Source organism: Odocoileus virginianus, chromosome 24 (assembly GCF_023699985.2).
Source record: "Odocoileus virginianus isolate 20LAN1187 ecotype Illinois chromosome 24, Ovbor_1.2, whole genome shotgun sequence".
NCBI lineage: Eukaryota > Metazoa > Chordata > Mammalia > Artiodactyla > Cervidae > Odocoileus > Odocoileus virginianus.
In genome coordinates this window covers 16,251,151-16,272,203 of record NC_069697.1, presented here as the reverse complement: position 1 = coordinate 16,272,203, position 21,053 = coordinate 16,251,151, and the positions used below count along the sequence as shown (strand labels likewise).

The 21,053-nt window shown below is 37.4% G+C and overlaps 2 protein-coding genes across 7 annotated transcripts in view; one reads left to right on the top strand and one right to left on the bottom strand.

Annotated features, from left to right (window-relative positions):
- Positions 1–5,464, bottom strand: part of TMTC3 (transmembrane O-mannosyltransferase targeting cadherins 3) — a 60,787-nt gene extending 55,323 nt beyond the window's left edge. Inside the window, exon 1 of one of the 3 annotated variants that reach the window (XM_070454305.1) lies at positions 5,374–5,464. The gene's annotated coding sequence lies outside the window, so the exon portion shown is untranslated. Of the gene's footprint in view, positions 1–4,794; positions 5,069–5,165; positions 5,311–5,373 lie in introns of those variants that run through there. The other 2 variants (XM_020889029.2, XM_020889028.2) reach the window with 2 other exon arrangements.
- Positions 5,465–5,549: 85 nt separating this feature from the next.
- Positions 5,550–21,053, top strand: part of CEP290 (centrosomal protein 290) — an 89,782-nt gene continuing 74,278 nt past the window's right edge. The window contains exons 1-12 of one of the 4 annotated variants that reach the window (XM_070454302.1): positions 5,550–5,759; positions 6,353–6,479; positions 6,632–6,709; positions 8,565–8,634; positions 8,930–8,976; positions 11,603–11,746; positions 16,951–17,004; positions 17,579–17,599; positions 17,728–17,880; positions 18,262–18,444; positions 19,118–19,207; positions 19,937–20,059. In XM_070454302.1, coding sequence (XP_070310403.1) covers positions 6,378–6,479; positions 6,632–6,709; positions 8,565–8,634; positions 8,930–8,976; positions 11,603–11,746; positions 16,951–17,004; positions 17,579–17,599; positions 17,728–17,880; positions 18,262–18,444; positions 19,118–19,207; positions 19,937–20,059 — 1,065 coding nt within the window. In that variant the 5' untranslated portion in view covers positions 5,550–5,759; positions 6,353–6,377. Of the gene's footprint in view, positions 5,760–6,352; positions 6,480–6,631; positions 6,710–8,564; positions 8,635–8,929; positions 8,977–11,602; positions 11,747–11,825; positions 13,039–16,950; positions 17,005–17,578; positions 17,600–17,727; positions 17,881–18,261; positions 18,445–19,117; positions 19,208–19,936; positions 20,060–21,053 lie in introns of those variants that run through there. The other 3 variants (XM_070454304.1, XM_070454301.1, XM_070454303.1) reach the window with 3 other exon arrangements.

Below are 21,053 nucleotides of genomic sequence, written 5' to 3'. Positions count from 1 at the left end.
TAAATGCAGCTTTAAATTAGGCAAATCAAGCTTTAAATGTAGCTAAGAACATTTAGTCCTTTCTACCTCTTGTGGCCATATTCTTCAATAGGCTAACCTGAACTTCTTTAAATGGTACTGTCAAGAGAGCCAGATGGTAGGTCCGAATGCACAAGCACTTTTCAAGTTCTTGCTAACTGCATTTTTTTTTTTTTTTTTTTTTACTATCAATCAAGCAAGGTAAACCCAGAAACAATGTGGGAGAGGTTATAAAGGGTCAAGACAATAGAATTTTTGAAGATTCACTAAGGAAGCATATTATGAGAGAAAGGGAGGAGAGCTACTTCTCATATATGTCCTGAGTTCAGTTCTGGAGTTACCTTGGGTTTTGTCCAAAAGAGCCACCTGCAAGGACAGAGGTTAGGGCAAACAGAGGGGTTCCACAAGGACACAGAGAGAGGGCAACAAGATTCACTTTACTGCAACACTGTGACACATCGCTGCAGAATGTTAGTTGTAGGAGTGCTATAGACTGGATGTTTGCGCGTCTCCCCCACCCACAAACACAGGTTAAATCCTAATGCCCGATGTTATTCAGAGGAGGGGGCCTTGGAGAGGTGATCAGGTTATGAGGGTGAAGCTTCATATTATTATAAGGGCAATAATCCTATTAATGGATCTGAGAGATCCCGTACCTCTTCTGCCATGTGAGGACACTGTGTAAAGATGCCTGCTATGAACCACATCCTCACTAGATACTGAATCTGCTATGCCTCGATTTTGGACTTCTCAGTCTTCAGAATTGTGAGAAATTCCTATTGCTTATAAATTACCGAATCTACGGTATTCTGTTGGCAGCACAAACAGACCAAAGAGAACTTCCAGTTCTTTTCCTAGGCACAAAAGCATATTCACACAGATGCACAGTGTGAGTGGACGGAAAGATTGATTGGCTTACCAAATGAGGGGTCACTATATGCAAAGAATCCAAATGCAACTGACCATTCATAAGCACATTATGAACATAGAAAACAATGTAATTTCTTCAAAATTGTACTGAGTGCTCACTCTTCCTAATACCCCAACAATACAATCATGGGAAAAAAATAAATCTATAGGACTATTTTATGAAATATTTATATTATATGAAATCTGGGAATATTAGCCTGGAGAGGAACATCTTCTCAGCTCAATAATTTCATGATTATATCTTCTTCAAAAATAAAACTTTGGCTTGCATGGTCTGTATTCACACTGCCTCCTACTAATCTTTCCAGTCTCCTCATGTTGAGAGAAGACAAGTGTTTGCTTGCTGCACACTGATTCCTCTCCATGAGTGCAAGGCAAAACAAAACACTTTCTGTACACAGTAGAGACTAAATTTTTCAACACCATGCTTTATGTTAGAAACTGGAAAAGTAAGTTACTATTCATTTTCTTGATAAGGCAGCATAAAAGGGATGGGAATTACATCTAGAATGTAGGTTGGTTGGTACACAGAACAGAAGTAGCAATTATAAAAGGCAAGTGTTTCTTGTGAAGTGATTCTGGGAAGATAAAACTGCTCATAAAACCAAAAAGATGAAAGAAGGCAGATTCAGGCAAGTGCTCCTATAGTAAAGCCACTTATAAAATTGTCAGATAAATCCCTTCTCTTGGTAAAAATTGAGTGATTTAGAAAACTGCATGAAGAATAATAGTGGGTTTTAGGGATTTTCCTCAAAATTATACATAGGGAGTGACTGACTAGAACCTAAGTTAAATTTCTTTGTCCACAGTTAGGTACAAACATACTACAGTGCATTAGAGCCTAGACCTTAGTTAACTCATTTCCTACTGCATCCCCAGTGTCTAGCAGAGAGAAAAAGCCCTAAGATACTGTTAGAATGAGTAAAGTATATAAAAAAGTAGAGACATTACTTTGCCTAGAAAGGTCCAAAGAGTCAAAGCTATGATCTTTCCAGTAGTCACGTACAGATGTGAAAATTGGACCATAAAGAAGGCTGAGGATTGAAGATTTGAGGCTTTCTAACTGTGGTGCTGAAGAAGACTCTTTAAGAGTCCCTTGGACAGCAAGGAGATCAAATCAGTCAATCCTAAAGGAAACCAACCCTGATTATTCATGGGAAGATTGATGCTAAAGCTGAAGCTCCAGTACTTTAGTCATCTGATGTGAAGAGCTGATTCGCTGGAAAAGACCCTGATGCTGGGAAAGATTGAGGGCGGGAGGAGAAGGAGGTGACAGAGGATGAGATGGTTGGTTGGCATCATCCACTCAATGGACATGAGTCTGAGCAAACGCTGGGAGATAGTGAGGGACAGGGAAGCCAGGCATGCTGTAGTTCATGGGGTCACAGAGTCAATACATGACTTAAGAGACGGAACAACAATAACAAAGTTATAAAATTTAAGCAAGATTTTGCATTTAATCAGTACTGCTATTGAGATTTGGGTTATAACTTTAGTGTCATTAATTATTACAAAATTACTTAGGTTCTCTGAACCTGTACTCATTCAGTTTTGAAAAATGAGAATAAAACTTACTATTAGGCTAGGTACCTTAAATGTGAATAAGAAAGTGAGGAGAGGTAAAGGTAGAAAAGACTAAAACAGACAGAACAAAAATAATAAATAAATAGAAAATAATAGTTGTAATGAATGAAAAAACAAGAACAAAAATAAGGTGCTGCAGTAATAACAACAGATGAGTACTACAAAAGTAAGTATGTAGTTTTAAGCACAGTAAATGACATATGTGCTCCAGAAACACCAGCTTTCCTCTCTGCCTCCCCCTGCTAAATTATGAATTGAAAACACTGAACATGAAGAATATTTAATTCAAATTCTTGAGTAAACAAAGTTATGTAATCAGAATACATATTTTAATATAGACAGCAAGACAGAGGAACAAGCACTTTACAAGTATTGGTCTCCAGCATGCAAGAGAAAGCCATGTATCAGTTATAAACATATCCTTTAACCAGAAAGATTCATGTGCAATCATACTATTCAAGTCTGAGCAGAGTTCTTAAACTCTCCAAGCCTTGATTTCTTAACTTATTTGGAAAATGAGAACAATATAAGCAGCTATTTCACTGAATTATGAAGACTAAATGAAATAATGAATAAGCTATGGTAATCAAAACAGTTTGCAACTAGCATAAAAACAAACACAGAGATTGATAGAACAGATTAAGGAGGCCAGAAATAAAAGAATCAAGAATATACAATGGGGAAAGAATAGTCTCTTTAATAAATGGTTTTGAGAAAACAGAACCACAAGCAAAAGAATGAAACTAACCCCTGTTTTACTTCACTCAACTAAAAAATCAACTCAAAATGGATTAAAGAACTGAACATACAACTGACAACCATAATTCTTCCAGTAGAAATAGGGGATAAGCTCCCCAACATTGGTCCTGGCAATGATTTTTTGGACTTGGAACTCAAGCACAACAAAAACAAAATAAAAATAAAAATAAATAAACAGTCCTATGTCAAACTAAAACATTTTCACATAACAAAGGAAATCCATGGAATGGGAGAATCTATTTGCAAAAACAGATATGAAAACAGGTTAATATTCAAAATAAAAACTCATACAACTCAATCACAAAAAAACAAAACCTGATTCAAAAATGGCACAGGAACTTCTTCCAAAGACATATAATGGCCAACAAGTACATGAAAAGGTGCTCATAATCACGCAAGGTCAGGGAAATGCAAATCAAAACTACAATCAGAGTATCAATTACTTCACACCTGGTAAGAATGACTATCATCAAAAAGACAAGAGATAAGTATTGGTGGCAAAAATGTAGAGAAAAGGGAACACTTGTGTGGCTGGTGGGAATGCAAACTGATGAAACCATCATAGAAAACAATGATACAGGCTCGTCAAAAGCTTGAAAACAGAACTACCATACTACCCAGCAGTTCCACTTCTGGGTATATATTCGAAGAAAACTAAATCACTTTTGAAGAGACAGTCATTCAGCGTTACTCACAATAGCCAACCCGTGGAAACAACCTAAGTATAAATGCATGCATGAAAGGGTAAAGAAAATGTATTAATAGTATGGACACATAATGCACTATTACTCAGACACACAAAAAGAAATCTTACCATTTATGACATCATGACAACATGGATGGAACATGATGGCATTATGCTAAGTGAAATGTCAGAGAGATAAAGAAAAACAACTGTGATCTCGTTTATATGCGGGATCTAAAAAAAGCAAACTGACAGAAACAGAGAACAGATCTGTCAACAGGTACAAACTTTCATTTATAAGATAAATAATTTATGGGGACACAGGGCATAGTCAAAAAAGGGTTAACCAACAATGTTTGGCATACCATCTTTCAGTAAAGGACTAGACAAAATGATCATTACTACAAATCCGATGAATGTCTCTAAATGGATCACAAAATTATGTTTTTTATTTTTTGCTGAACGGCTTGGAAAAATTATTTTCAAAAGTAAACTTCGGTAGCAATTAAGAGTTAGCAAATGAAAGAAAGTGCTTAAAATTTAAAAAAGATGGAGGCACTGGTCGAAACAGTTGAAAATGTATTTTAGATTTCAAGTCTACAGCTTGAGAAAGTTTTCCTAGCGGTGTATCACATTCCAGAATGGTTGAGAGCAGCCCGATGGGCAAAACTCGCACAAAGCAAAGCTGCAAGCGTTTGGGAAGGCAGCTGTCAGGGAAAGCCACCCTTGGTCACCTAGCAAGTAACACCAACAGGGCTGGTGAGTAGAGAGGTGACTTCTCTTTCTACCCCCTAGCAGTGGCCTGGGCAAGTTCTAACCTCTCCTCTCTGGAACCTTCGCTCAACCTTCAAGTCCGTCAACCCGCGAAGATAATGGGGCTACAGGTAAGGCGGCCGAGGTCGGAGGATGCGGTGTCCTCTTCCCAAATCCTCACTCGCCCCCAACCAAGCTCGCGGCCCCCAACTCCACTGTACAGAGACAGACGGTGAAATGGAAGAAGCTAAAACTTCTGCCTCCTTACAGAAGGCACCACCCAGGGCGTCGCCAGCGAACGCCCAAGGAGAGGGCGGCGTCTTCCCACCTCTTCAGACTCTGGCTGGGCCCCTCAGCCCCAAAGGCAGGAGCTTCTCTCCCCCGGGACCGCCCACATCAACTCCTCCCCAGCCACTAACCAATAGCCTGACGTCACCTGGGAGCAGTTCCACCCGGGGTTGACTTAGAGAAACCTCGGGAAGAGCGGTGCGGCCAGCGGCACCACCGAAGGTACAGTCATGTTGGGCCTCTTTCAGGTCACCAGCGCAGACACGCCTCGGCCGCTGCGCCTCCCGCCTCCGGGCGGTTCCCCCGCACCTCGGTACCGCCGCAGCCTCCCGCACTGCACGCCGGGAACGGCCTACCTCCACTTCTCAGAGACATCAACGTCCTAAAAGTCCCGGCCTCCAAGCAGAACTGCATTTTGGGATTTGGAGTCCTCATCTCACGCCTTCACTTCGTCCTTAACACACAGTGCAGCGAACTCGCGGGGGAATCTGAACGTAAAGCATCACCCACGGTCGTGAAATGTAGGCGTCGCTAGCATCCGGGCTCTTGTTGCGGCCTCGGCGGGGGTGGGAATGGTGTCGCCTAGCAGCCGCCGTCGCTATTACTCGCTCGGGACCAGTTGGCGGGATCCAGTGTCCGACTGGAACGGCGCTGGAGAGCGGTCAGGTTTGGCGGCTGGGCCGGGCCGAGTGGGCAAGGTAGCTGAGAGGCAGGCCGCCGCTGGTTGCCAGGCTTGGTGTAGGTAGGTGGATCCTGGTGAGCGCAAACCGAGAGTCTCTTCCCACGCCGGTTCTTTAACCTTCGGGGCCCAGATAGACGACAGCTCAGTTTCCCCGTTCCTTAGCCTCCTGTCCGCAATCGGTTTGCTTTCCCTTCGCTTCAGCCCTCATTTCCCAGGTCCAACTGCACTCGTTTCAATCGTATATTTCCTCACTTTTTTTTTTTTTTTAAATCCTAGCTCTTGTTTCTCAGAATCAGGGCTCAATTTTAGCCTTCCAAGCACCCCCGCGCTTGGCACCATTAGGTGTTCGAGCGCTTTGGTGGCAAGGGGGCATGGAGAGGCGGGACTGAGTCTTAGTTCTGACCTAGACTTAGTTTGAGCGTGGAAGCCTTCGTAAATTATTTGACCGATAAAATATTATTTGTTGCAACTGCTGTACTTTTCATACAGACTATTTAATCTACATATCTGTTACACAATTAAGGAGCAATAGCTCTTTACAAACACCCTAGAGAGTTGTAACAATGTGATCTGTAACAACTTTAAATTACTGTAAAAACAGTAATGCTGCTTAACCTTGTAAATGCTAATATCCACTTGTTTTGTTACTGAAGGTAAAGCACAGTGAAAGAATTAAAGATGCCACCTAATATAAACTGGAAAGAAATAAGAAAGGTTGATCCAGATGAGCTGCCTCGTCAAGAAGAGTTGGCAGATAATTTATTGATTTCCTTATCCAAGGTACTTAATTGATAAAGAAAGCATAGATACATACATACAACTATGATTAATTTAAATTGCCCATGAAATTACTGAATGGTACAACTGAAAGAATTCTTATATTTTGCTTAAGGATTATAAAATATGAAATTGTTGCTTTTCTCTTTACTTAGGTGGAAGTGAATGAGCTAAAAAGTGAAAGTCAAGAAAATATGATACACCTTTTTAGAATTACTCAATCACTAATGAAGGTTTGTATGCAGTACTAATAGCTTTGACTATTAGAGAAAGCTCAAGAATCTCTTCTTAGATAAGTTAATCTCTAAAGTACTTTGTAAAATCTAAATGGCAGCTAAAGTTCCTAAAAGAATGTGTAGGGGAAACAGAATGGTTGTGTTTTAAAAAGCATAGGGATGTCTTATGTTAGTGAGTGAAAGTCGCTCAGTCCAGTTTGACTCTTTGTGACCCCATGAACTATATAGTCCATGGAATTCTCCAGGCCAGAATACCGGAATGGGTAGCCTTTCCCTTCTCCAGGGGATCTTCCCAACCCAGGGATTGAACCCCCGTCTCCCACATGGTAGGCAGTTCTTTACCAGCTGAGCCACAAGGGAAGCCCAAGAATACTGGAGTGGGTAGCCTATCCCTTTTCCTGCGGATCTTCCCCACCCAGGAATCGAACCGGGGTCTCCTACATTGCAGGCAGATTCTTTATCAACTGAGCTATCAGGGAAGCCTGTCTTACGTTAATTATGTTATAATTTGTTAGAGTAGCCAACCACTGTAGGGATTTGTTAGAAGAGAAAGAGATTTAGATGTGAAAATACCTTATAAGGGCTTTCCTGGTGGCTCAGCTGGTAAAGAAGCTGCCTGTAATGCAGAAGACCGGGATTCGATCCCTGGGTTGGGAAGATCCCCTGGAAAAGGCAACAGCTACCCACTCCACTGTTCTGGCCTGGAGCAAAGAGTCAGACACGACTGAACGACGTTCACTCACTCTCTTACCTTATAAAGGTCAAAGACTGTTCAGTAATTTTAGGTAAGTGGAGGCAGTGGTAAAGTGTTAACGAGATTCTAGCGCTGGCGTGCATATGTGCTAAGTCACTTCAGTCATGTCCGTCTCTTTGTGACCCCATGGACTGTAGCCTGCCAGGCTCCTCTGTGCATGGGATTCTCCAGGCAAGAATACTGGAGTGGGTTTCCCTGACCTCCTCCAGGGGATCTTCCCAACCCGCATCTTTTATGCCTCTTGCATTGGCAGGCAGATTGTTTATTGTTAGTGCCATCTAGGAAGCCCTCTAGAGCTGAAAGTGGAAAGTGAAGTGAAAGTCGCTCAGTCTTGTCTGACTCTTTGTGACCCCATGGACTGATTCTCCAGGCCAGAATACTGAAGTGGGTAGCCTTTCCCTTCTCCAGGGACTCTTCCCAACCCAGGGATTGAACCCAGGTCTCCCACATTGCATGTGGATTCTTTGCCAGCTGAGCCACAAGGGAAGCCCTCTAGAGCTGAATGTTAGTGTAAATAAAAACTGGGGATAGAAAATATGCATATTCTTTACATTTGAGGAGACAAGTGCAGAAAGTTTATAGCACGTTGTAGAAGAAACAGATGTTGGATATAGTTTGGAATAGGCTGTCCAGGGCCTTAAAGGCATATCTTATGCTCAACAGTTAGAAGCCATTAAAGGTTTTTGAGCCATACAGCTGCCTTCAGAAGGTTAAATTAGTTATGTTAAATGACAAATTGAAGAGAATTGAAGCGGTTTAGACATAACATTATGTAAGAAGTTAGACATAAAATTGTGGGCTAGAATAATGAAAATTAAAATAGAAAAAAGATAGCTGAAAACATTACAAAGGGAAAGTTGCAATGCTTGAAATAAGACTTGAGGGAAGAAGAGGAATCAAAGATGTTTCAAACTTTTAGGAATCTAGAAATTATAACCTTAAGAAATTCACCTATTCATTCAGCAAATATTTGCAGAATGTCTTCTTGTGCCAGGCATTGCAGGCCCTAAGTAGTAGGATAGCAAATAAAACTAAATTATTTTTAGTGCTTATGTTCTGTTGTAAAGGCATACTGAAATAACTTTTTTTAATGTTTAGATGAAAGCTCAAGAAGTAGAGCTAGCTTTGGAAGAAGTTGAAAAAGCTGGAGAAGAACAAGCAAAATTTGGTAAGTGCCTTGGAGAAAGGATTACTGTGGTGTTAAAGAGTGGATTCCATTTATTCACTAAGCAATAGAGAATCAACTTTAATATAGAGTCTATAATATTTGTATAGTTTATTTCAAAAGGTTTTTCTAGAACTCCTGTTTCATGGAAAATGTACAAAGTAGTTATTTTCTCTTATGTTACCTTGTTATAAATATGATAGAGTTTAAAAATTAATTTTATTATTTTATCAAAATTTATTTCAAAGTTTGTTTTGAGATAAATCTAACCAGTTCAAACATTTGTCTTTTTTAATAGAAAATCAATTAAAAACTAAAGTAATGAAACTGGAAAATGAACTAGAGGTATGTTCTTTTGTATTCCTTAGGGTATAATTGTCATAAATATTATCATTTTCAATTATTATTTTCAAATTTTTTTCATTATATTTGGCTGGAAAATCACTGGAATGATACTGTGTTTATAATTATTTATTCAGTATATATTTTACATGCCTATTTATGTACCTTAAATTCTATTAAGGATTGCACATCTAATTGTGAACAAAATAAAAATGTTGAGTAACCTCATGGAGCTTACAGTCTAGATTAATATACAGAGAGATTACCATTACTGAGGTGCAGTGAGGCATGTTGTAATTTGAGGAACAGTGACAGAAAGGTATAGGAGAAGAGGAGCTTTCTGAGAAAGCCAAGAGCCAAAATGTGAACATAAATTTTCAGTGAAGGAACTGAATACATTGAAATTATGGAGATTATTGGAAAGAATGTGATACAAATGGATTAGTCTTTATAAGGAGGAAGGACCTTTATCCTTTGTACTTGGAAGGAAGGAAGAACAGATGTTTACAGAAGCTTTTCATGTTGGTAGGTTTAGTGCCTGGAATTTGAGAGGATGAAGAGGTCCTCTGCTAAAAATAAGAGTGGGAGATGTGTAGTCAAATTTTAAGGAAGTCAGATAAAACCTAAAATATATGGAGAATGAACTGGAGATTTCAGGATCTGGAATGTTCGGATCTTGGTTCTTTCACATATTAGCTCTATGGATTCAGATGGTTTTATTTTTTATCCCTTATTGTATATCCAGCTTCTCGGGAAATACCATTCTCAATAAGTACTTGTTAACTGAATTATGAGAGCTTCCCCAGTGGCTCCGTGGGTAAGGAATCTGGCTGCAGTGCAGGAGATGTAGGAGACGTGGGTTTGATCCTCAGTTCGCAAGATTTTTCCGGCAAGAAAAAGTGGGCTGCAGCCCACTCTGGTATTCTTGCTGGGGAAATCCCACGAACTGAGGAGCCTGGTTGGCTATAGTCCAAAGGGTCACGAAGAGTCAGACACGACTGAGCAACTAAGCGCAAGCACAAGTGAGTTAACAGAGTCAGATCAGGTCTGTGCTGGTTTAGCAGGGCAACTGCTACAGGATAGAAGAACAGGACAGTTGGAGATATTGGTTGAAGCAGTGATTATAAAAAGCTAAATAGGCAAGGAAATCAAGATGGGGATGTTAGGAAGAGATTAAGGAGAAGAGGAGTCAAGGGACGAAAGGGCCTTGTGAGGTAAAAGGGCAGACGTTTTTGTGAATAATTGGAGAATGTTTCTGCTTGGACAAAGTCCTGGTGTGGGGATGGGAGTATGAGGCTATCGTGCAGACAAGAAGAGAGTTTAAAAGAAGAAAGTCCAGAATGAAAGTTACATATGTGTAGAAATTGCTTGGGGACTTTTGATGGAAGACTGCGAGCCATGTGCCAAAATTTCTCAGTGAATTTTGTGAAGGAATGACTGGGAAGTTGGTAGTTTGCTACTGCCATGAATAGGTAATGATAAGAAAGCTGGCTATCATGTGAGGTTCAAAGCAGCAGGAGGAGTTTTTACACGATGGCGGAGGAATGATAGCCTAGAAATTATAGTTTGTGGTAAATCAACACCTTTACTTAACCTCTAAGTATATGAGATGTGAAAGAATAAGCATTTCCAATCTGAAAAAGTTCCAAATGAAGTAGTGTACTAAAAGAGCCAAGCTATAGCTAAAGCCAGGAGATAGAAAGGATAAGTCAGTGGAAAGGCTAGGGAAGTAAAATACTAGTTTATCTTGGAAGAAGATTTTCTTTGAGAGCATAATGTAAAGCTTTTTGAGGGAGGTAAAGAGTGAAAAAATTGGTTAACGTAGAAGAATAACAGAACCGAATGGCAGGGAGATGACTTAGAGACAGATTAGAAGACCAGAGGATTTTTGGTGTTTTTGACCATGACCCAAAGTAACTGGAATATGAAGCAAAATGTATTTAGTCTGCTGCAAGGTTTTAAAGGTAATCTAAGTCTGGATGTCTAATATAATAGCATTAGCTATGTGTGGCTGTTAGCCTTTAAATTAATTACTGTGTAAATTAATTACAACTTAAATTAAGAATTCAGTTCATTACCTGCACTAGTTGCATTTCAAGTTCCCAGTAGACACATGTATATAGTGGCTATTGTATTGGGCAGTGCAGAGAACATTTCCATTATCCTAGAAAGTCCTTTTAGATAGCACTGGTGTAAATATGGGTCAGTGATATGAGGGGAAGGGCTGCTTAAAAGCTCCATGGGTCAGTGACTAGGGTGGAGGCTCAGGTGGATTTTGGTGTTGTTTCAGAGCTCTGGTACTCAGGGAAACCTAAATAGTTCATTGCATAGACCATTATATGCCTTTGTAGTTTACCCTGATGCCTGTGGCTCGGCTATAACAGAATCTGAGTGATTGACAGTCAATTCTTTGTAGATCTGGGTGGCTTAGGAAGAGCTTAAAGGGTTATCTGTGAACTAAAGCCTAAATACGCTTAATAAAAATGGTTCTTAAGCAATTTGATTTTAAACACCTGGTGCTGATTATAATAAAATTTAAAAGTCAAAATAATTATTTGTTTGCTGTTGATTCATTTGAATCTCCAAATGTAATAAGAATTAATTTATACTTTTGGTTTATTACTTTCAGATGGCACAGCACTCTGCAGGTGGGCGTGACACTCGGTTTTTACGTGATGAAATTCGCCAACTTGAAAAGCAATTGGAACAAAAAGATAGAGAATTGGAGGACATGGAAAAAGAGTTGGAGAAAGAAAAGAAAGTTAATGAACAAGTGAGGCACATTTTTCCATTGACAATTAACTGTTCAAGTTACCAAAAAACACTACCTGTTTATAGTTTTTATCATTTTTAGTAATGATACCAATTTTTATGTATTTGTGGAAATTGATCTTTATGTATTTCTAAGGTTTTATATCATAGCTGATGTTGTCATCCCGTCTTTAAAATACAATGGATCAGAAGTTCTAGTGAATGAATATGACCTAGACATTAATTCTTTATATATGGAGGTATCTTTTTCTGCAGATGTTAAGAATTCTTTACATAAAGTTGATGATTAGGTCTGGAATATTGACATGAAAAAATTAAACATTCAAAAAACAACTGATTTTTTTATTTGTCATAATTTGGGGAAAAAGAAATTTATATTTATATTAGTACTAGACTTGGAAATTAATATTTAATGATATATTCAATAATAATCAAATTTTTTATTTTCAGGCATACCTCACTTTATGTAATATAGAGGTTCTTAAAGAGTGTTAATGTCACCATTTTGTAAATTAATTCATATATTAAATCATAATGTGTCATCTTTTGTACAAGCATAGTTTATTATTACCTCTTATACTTGTTACTTATAATTCAATGTTAACTCTAGTTTGAGAAAAAAATTATATTTTTACAGATAAACTTATATTTCCTTTTAGAAAATAGTATGTTTTCTTTTTTTGCCTCCACTGTCACTGACTTAGTGAAAAATTTGGTGTCTGTATGTATTAGTTGTTCCATTTCTGATGCACAGAAGCTTTTTGTGTCCTTTATAAGGTCAATGTTGTATCATGTCCAAATAATCTTATTTTGTCCATCATTCTCTTAGAAATAGATGGTTATAAATATAAATAGATGACATTGATTATGAGGTAATGTTGATATTTAAAAAGAATTCATCATAGACTGATATATAAGGAAAAACGTTTCTATTATTTATTTATTTTTGACTGTGCCACAGGACATGTGGGATTTTGGTTCCCCTACCAAGGATCAAACACATGACCCCTGCTTTGGAAGCATGGAGTCTTAACCTCTGGATCTCCAGTGAAGTCCTGAATTCCCATTCTTAATGTATCTATTTTATTAGATAGTTTGGAAGTAATGTAAAACTGAGCTATTAATATCTATATAGTTTTTGCAGTGAAAAAAGTGTAGATTGATGCTGAAAGGTGATGAATGGTGGCTTAGTGGTAAAGAATCCACCTGCCAATGCAGGAGATGTGGGTTTGGAGGATCCTCAATATGTCAGCAAATTTGGAAAACTCAGCGGTGGCCACAGGACTGGAAAAGGTCAGTTTTTATTCCAATCCTTAAGAAAGGCAATGCCAAAGAATGCTCAAACTACCACACAATTGCACTCATCTCACACACTAGCAAAGTAATGCTCAAAATTCTCCAAGCCAGGCTTTAGCAATACATGAACTGTGAACTTCCAGGTATTCAAGTTGGATTTAGAAAAGGCAGAGGAACCAGAGATCAAATTGCCAACATCCCTGGATCATTGAAAAAGCAAAAGAGTTCCAGAAAAGCATCTATTTCTGCTTTATTGACTATGCCAAAGCCTTTGACTGTGTGTATCACAACAAACTGAGGAAAATTCTGGAAGAGATGGGAATACCAGATGACCTGACCTGCCTCTTGAGAAACCTATATGCAGGTCAGGAAGCAACAGTTAGAACTGGACATGGAACAACAGACTGGTTCCAGATAGGGAAAGGAGTATGTCAAGGCTGTATATTGTCACCCTGCTTATTTAACTTCTATGCAGAGCACATCATGAGAAACGCTGGGCTGGAAGAAGCACAAACTGGAATCAAGATGCCGGGAGAAATATCAATAACCTCAGATATGCAGATGACACCACTCTTACAGCCGAAAGTGAAGAAGAATTAAAATAGCCTCTTGAAAGTGAAAGAGGAGAGTGAAAAGGTTGGCTTAAAGCTCAACATTCAGAAAACTAAGATCATGGCTTGCAGTCCCATCAATTCATGGCAAATAGATGGGGAAACAGTGGCTGACTTTATTTTTTGGGGCTCCAAAATCACTGCAGATGGTGATTGCAGCCATGAAGTTAAAAGATGCTTACTCCTTGGAAGGAAAGTTATGACCAACTTAGACAGCATATTAAAAAGCAGAGACGTTACTTTGCCAACAAAGGTCCATCTCTAGTCAAGGCTATGGTTTTTCCAGTAATCATGTATGGGTGTGAGAGCTGGACTATAAAGAAAGCTTAGTGCAGAAGAATTGGTGCTTTTGAACTGTGGTGTTGGAGAAGACTCTTAAGAGTCCCTTGGACTGCAAGGAGATCCAACCAGTCCATCCTAAGGGTAATCAGTCCTGGGTGTTCATTGGAAGGACTGATGTTGAAGCTGAAACTCCAATACTTTGGCCACCTGATGTGAGGAGCTGACTCATTTGAAAAGACCCTGATGCTGGGAAAGATTGAGGGTAGGAGGAGAAGGGAACGACAGAGGACGAGATGGTTGGGTGGCATCACTGAGTCAATGGACATGAGTGTGGGTAAACTCTGGGAGTTGGTGATGGTCACGGAGGTCTGGTGGCTGCAGTTCATGTGGTGGCAAAGAGTTGGACACGGCTGAGCAACTGAACTGAACTCGAGATGGAAATGGCAACCTATTCCAGTATTCTTGCCTAGAAAATCCCATGGACAGAGGAGCATGGTGCGCTGCAGTCTGTGGGGTTACTGTAGAGTTGTACATGACTTAGTGACTAAATAACAACAAAAGTGAAGGATAAGCTCTCAGCAAATTATCTGTTTAGTTGACTCAGTGAAACAGACTTACAGATTTCTTTTCATGAAGGATCCTACCTATGCTGTACAGTAATAGAATTGCCTAGGGAGATGTCTGTGTGTGTCTTTTTCTAGGCTGTTGTTCTTTGTCTAGCCTGTATATTCATCAACTTCTCATCACTGATACCACTCACTTTTAGCTAATCAGATCTATCTTGTCCATTCATATCCTAGACTACTATGTTTATTCTTAGGCACACACAGACAACCCGTTCAGTCACTAAGTCGTGTCTGACTCTTTGCAACACCATGGAATGCAGCATGTCAGGCTTCTCTGTCCTTCACTATCTCCCAGAATTTGCTGAAGCTTGTGTCCATTGAGTCGATGATGCCATCCAATTATCTCAGCCTCTGTTACCTCCTTCTCTGCCCTCAATCTTTCAAGTATCAGGGTCTTTTCAAGTGATTCAGCTCTTTGCATCAGGTGGCCAAAGTACTGGAGCTTTAGCATCAGTTTTTCCAATAAATATTCAGGGACAACTTGAATACATTGTTAATGTACCTTTCCAGCCACTAGGTTCCTTGAAATAGAATATGGATATGAGTTGCTTTGACAATTTGTTTTTCCCCTTCACCAGTCATTCAGTTTTACTGAGTACTTATAAGCATGCAAAATACTAAGGATACAGTGGGCATACTGTTCTGCTTCTTAGCCATATTCACTGTCATTACAAAGATAATATAAGATAATAGGATACTCGGCATACATTCGGATATAAGAATACTCCGGGATACTATGGAAAGGTATACATAAGTCAGTCTTTTTTTTGAATTTGAATTTTTTTAAAACATTTTTTCAAATTTATTTTTGGCTACACTGCATCTTCATTGCTATGCGGGCTTTCTCTAGTTGCAGCGAGTATGGTCTACTCTTTCATAGCATTACGTGGGCTTCTCGTTGCAGTGGCTTTTCTTGTGGAACATGCATATTCCAAAAGGATATCTGTGGATAGGAAATCATGAGAGACACTGGATAGATGATAAGAGTTTGTGGGTCATAGATATTGAAGCAATAGAAGTGATTGGAAGGCTGATCTCTGAGGCATAGAAATGTCTAACAAAATAGAGTGGTTCAAGGAACAGCCCAAGAAAAGAGTATCAGGAGTATGGTGTTTCAAAAACCAAGGAAAATGAGCATTAGTAGTGTAAACGGTTTTGCCTTTTAAGTTCCTGAAATGCGTTTTCTTGTTAAATTTCCCAGTTCAAAATAGGATAGGACTGTTTCTTAATTCCCAGATGATAATAATGATAACGGTAAACTTCTAATATTTGTAAGCATGTGTGCTAAGTCACTTCAGTCGTGTCCAACTCTTTGCGACCCTAGGGTCGGTCGCCCTTCAGGCTCCTCTGTCCGTGGGATTCTCCGGGCAAGACTACTGGAGCGGGTTGCCATGCCCTCCTCCAGGGGACCTTCCCCACCCGGGGAGGGGTCTCACGTCTCCCATGGCTCCTGCGCTGCGGGCAGGGTTTTTACTGCTGAGCCCCCAGGGAAGCCCCGGAATCTGTATAGCATATTGCATTTTATTCTGAACTTTCTTTAAACTTTTTATTCTGAAAACTTTATCTTCATGAAGAGTTGAAGAAAAGCAATAAGCACTCACATACTCCTTATACAGGTTCACCAGTTAACATTGTGCTACATATGCTTTATCTGTCAGTCTCTTGGCACACACAGACTTTCTTCCCTCCCCTCCCCTCCTCCCCTCGATTCCCTCTCCTCTCCTTTCTTTTTTGGTGAGCCATTAGAGTTAATGTGAGATATTCTGATACTTCTTATTTAAATATTACAAATATTATGATATTTTATTCTTAAATATTTCAGTGTATTTCCACTGAAAGGAGAGGTATTTTTCAATACAACTACTTATATAATTAGCATACTCAGGAAATGTAGTATCAATTCAATGCTGTTTTCTAATAGATAGTCCATAATCAGTTTTCCTCTGTTGGCCCAGTGATGTCTTTTTAGTTTCCCCACCCACAATCCAAGCATTCATGTTTCTTTTTAAGCATTGTGTTGTACGGCTTTGTATTTCTAAGTAACTTAATGCTCCCTGAGAGTGGAGTCTTTCAGCTCTGATGATAGAACTGCAATACAGTAAAGATCTTGGACAGAAGACTGCTCATTAGTAGGTTTTAGGCTTGGGAAGAAGAGTAATATGGTTTTGTTTTCTGTATCCTTTGGTTAGAGTTTTTTGTTTTTTAAACTCAACCTGCTTAATCCTTCCTATCCTTAGTTTTTAAAATTTTGGCTTACTCTTCATGTCTTGGGTCAACATGAAGTCCTCAGTAATTAAACATTCTCTGCTTTTTTGACGAGAAACTGAAAACCTGGAATTACATTGAATTAATGCTGAATTTTCTTTTTTATCTGTTTTTTGCTATTTTAGTTGGCTCTTCGAAATGAGGAGGCAGAAAATGAAAACAGCAAATTAAGGAGAGAGGTTGGTAAAAAAAATTGAGTAATTGTGGTGGTTCAACAAAGATACTTATTAAAAAAGTTTCCATAAATTAATTCTGTAACCAGAACTGGAATTGTCTAAGTAGTTGATGTTTTTGAACTGTGATTTTTATGATATGACTTTGTCTTAGGGAAGTAGAAAATAAATAGAAAGGAGAGGCTGTTAAGTGCTGCATTCATTTGTTAGATCTCTTTGGGTAAATCTTTCTTTTTTAAGGTGTTCTTTGCTTGTTTGCTAACTGAATATGTGAGTGAATTTCTGCCTTACTTTCTCTTATTTTGTCTGGCATTCTTTTTTATTTCTTATGAAATCTTACAAATTCTGTTAATTATTTGGTTCTTTTGAGCCAAATAATGTACATTGTTTATCATGAATTTTTATTTTTAAATAAAATCAAAATTTTTTTGTTTTGGTTGGTAATTAATATTCTTGCTTTCTTTGATTATTCAAAATAATATCTTATTCTAAAATCTTTTTTTCCTTTAATTTCTTCTTATACTTAATTATATATTATCTTTCTCATTTCTAATTACCTTCTTCTTGTTGTTTTCTGGAGAACAAACGTCTAAAGAAAAAGGTGAGGCTTTAAGGGTTGTGAAACCTTGGGATTTTAAAGGTGTGTTTTGAGATCATTACTTAGAGGGTGAAATTTTGTTTCTTTGGATAGTTTTTTTAAATAGAATGTTGTGTTTAATCTATGTTCAGAATGAACAGCTTCGTCAGGATATTATTGACTATCAAAAACAAATAGATTCGCAAAAAGAAACACTTTTATCAAGAAGAGGAGAAGACAGTGACTACCGATCACAATTGTCTAAAAAAAACTATGAACTTGTCCAATATCTGGATGAAATTCAGGTAAAATGGATGGAAGTCAGTTCAAAGCTATAATTTTTTATAAAACTTTCATTATAATGTAAATTTAGTATTTAGACCTACATTTAAACATATTTAGTATAAATCTGCAAATGTGTATTTATAAAACATGAAATAAATTGCATCTTTGGAGTTCCAAATCTTGCAAATTCTTTCTTGTTATATGTCTATCTTGTACATTTCTTAAGAACTAAGATTCTTATAGTTTTCTTGATATTTGATTTAGTTGGTAATTTGATTTAGTTAATACTAAATATGTATAAAGTTCCATTTTCTCCAGCAAACACTTATGATTCCATTTAATTTTAATTTAAATTTGTTTTATTAAATTGTTTTTAACTATAATGCCTTTACCTTTCCTAGACTTTAACAGAAGCTAATGAGAAAATTGAACTTCAGAATCAAGAAATGAGAAAAAATTTAGAGGAGTCTGTCCAGGAAATGGAGAAGATGACTGATGAATATAATAGGATGAAAGCTGTTGTGCATCAGACAGATAGTATGATGGACCAGTTAAAAAAAGAAAATGATCATTACCGGCTTCAAGTAAGGATTCTTGTTAGATTAACTTACTTGGACAGACTTTGTATTGCCTCATTACTGTTTATTTGAAATTGGAAAGTATTTTTTACTTTCTAGGATATGAGATTTTTGTCTTATGCTCTAATATACCATCTTACACTGTAATATGTTGCCATGCTGATATATTTGTCTCTCTATATATGGTTTTCTGGTTTCCTTACACATACCTTATAGTTCTTGCCATGTAGGATGTATAGGTGATATCTGAATGAATATATAGATAGCAGTCCTGCAAAGCTATTAATTTGGGGAATTTTCTACTAAAGACTCTTAGAGGTCCTGTGAACCATGAAGTTTAATTTTACACCTTAGAGTAAATGCACTCTGCATATCATAGAAACCAGTTTATTGTTCACTACTTACACAGGATTAAACTTGTTAAAAATTAGAGTAATACTTAAAAATATAATTACCTTATAACAAAAAGTAATTTTACAACTATAAAGATGCACAGACCAGTTAATGTCACCCTAGCTATAGAACTGCTCCAATAATGAATATGCCTGTAAATATATATGTATATGTGTGCATGTGTATGCTTATCACTGTGTATAATGCATGTATAAATATTCAGTTATAACAAATATGTTTGTGTTACACTATTTTACAACATTCTTGAAATAATTGTTGCCTTTAGGTGCAGGAGCTTACAGATCTTCTGAAAGCAAAAAATGAAGAAGATGATCCAATCATGGCAGCTGTCAATGCAAAAGTAGAAGAGTGGAAGGTGCTTTTTTTCAATTGCTATAATAGCTTTTAATTTTAGATTTCAATTTTTAGTCTTAATTTTCTTTAAAGGCTTTGTACTGGTTAGTGAGATTTTTGTTAGTTATTTCCAAAGGTGTATGAAATGTCCTAGCTAGAAAAGTTTTAAGAACTGCCATGTATAGACCTCTAGAGTTGTTTTTAATCATTTAATTTTGGAGGAGAGATGTTAGTAAATGTACTCTTCACTTTGTTTTTACTTAGTATCTTTTAAGGACTAGTTTACATCAGTACATTTGGTATTGCTTTGTTCTTTTTAATGACTGTATGACTGTAATTTTTCTTTGTAGATATGCCTCTTTCATTCAAGATATTTTATGCTTCTCCGTGTCATTTTAATGTTTTCTTTTTAAAGATTAGTTGTACACACTTTGTAATTGCAGAGAGCTAGTTATAACTTCTTGTTTTAGGAATGGGTTTTGGAAACTTAAAGTTGTTTAATTGAAAAGATTGAATTCCTTAAAAAGAAAAAAAGCACAGTGTATATCTTTGAATCATTTATTTGAACTTCAGGTTGTATGCACAAAAGGGACAATGGTCATTCCAATTGTTGCTGTTTTCTCACTTCCAAAATTTTTTTGCCTGTATTTTCTTGATCTGCTAATGGTATATATTGAAGTATGGATCATAAATGAGGAATGGTTTATTAATTTTCCTCTTATGTAACAGACCCTATTTTGTTTGTTTCTAGTTAATTTTGTCTTCTAAAGATGATGAAATTATTGAGTATCAGCAAATGTTACATAGCCTGCGGGACAAACTGAAAAATGCCCAGCTTGATGCTGATAAAAGTAATGTTATGGCTCTACAACAGGTAAAACTTTCTCAAAATTTGATTTGTCAATGAATTTTATTTAAGTTGGCAGTGAAACTCTGAACTGTCTTTCATTTATCTCCTGTGCCTAATCTAGTCACTGGCACCTTTGGGTAGTTAATAAAGTCTTTAGAAGTTTCTTATACCATCCATTCCTAAGCAAAAATTATAATTAGATTTAGAGTTAGGAATAGAATTGTTTTGTGTATTTTTCTCTGTTGATGCAGATAATACATTTATTGTTTGGGAATTGTTTATGAGGAACTGTTAAAAACTTTTAGACATTTAAATATCGTAGTACTCTTACTAAGCTTTATTATATTGTGTTTTAGTGCTGAAATATGCTGTACAATGTAAAATAAACTAAAATATGGCTATAATTTGTACTGTATAAAATTTTTATATTTAGTACCAATGTATTCATATATGCCTGGTAGTCCAGTGGTTAGAACTCCATGCATCCACTTAAGGGGACATGAGTTCGATCCCTGGTCTGGGAACTAAGATCTGGCAAGCCATGTGGCATGACCACAAATAAAAGAAGGAAAGTAAAAAAGGAAAGACGTTACACTTGCATGAATTGTTTTCTCTAGTCATAGTCTAAAAGAAAGAAGGAAATTTGGGAAGTATTTGGAGACTAAGGACAGTTGCAAAGGACAAGATTTTTGTATGAAGTATACTATAAGGGTGAAAGTGAAGAGTGGTGAGGGAAAAAAAGCACAAGGCAAAACGGAAACATATAAAATGATAAAAAGATAGTTGGATGATGAGGAAAAATAACACAAAAGAAGTCATAAGTCACAGACATTAGAGAGTTCTGGAATTTCTATTTGCCAGAGTGCTAGCCCTTGAATTGTCTTTAAGTACTGGAGAGATAGTAGTATACCTACAGTGATTAGTGTAGTTGAGGTATACAAAATAGTAAAAGACAGAGTTTGATTTATAAAAAATATATTTTATAATTCTGTTGAATAAAACAAGACCTACCTTTTTC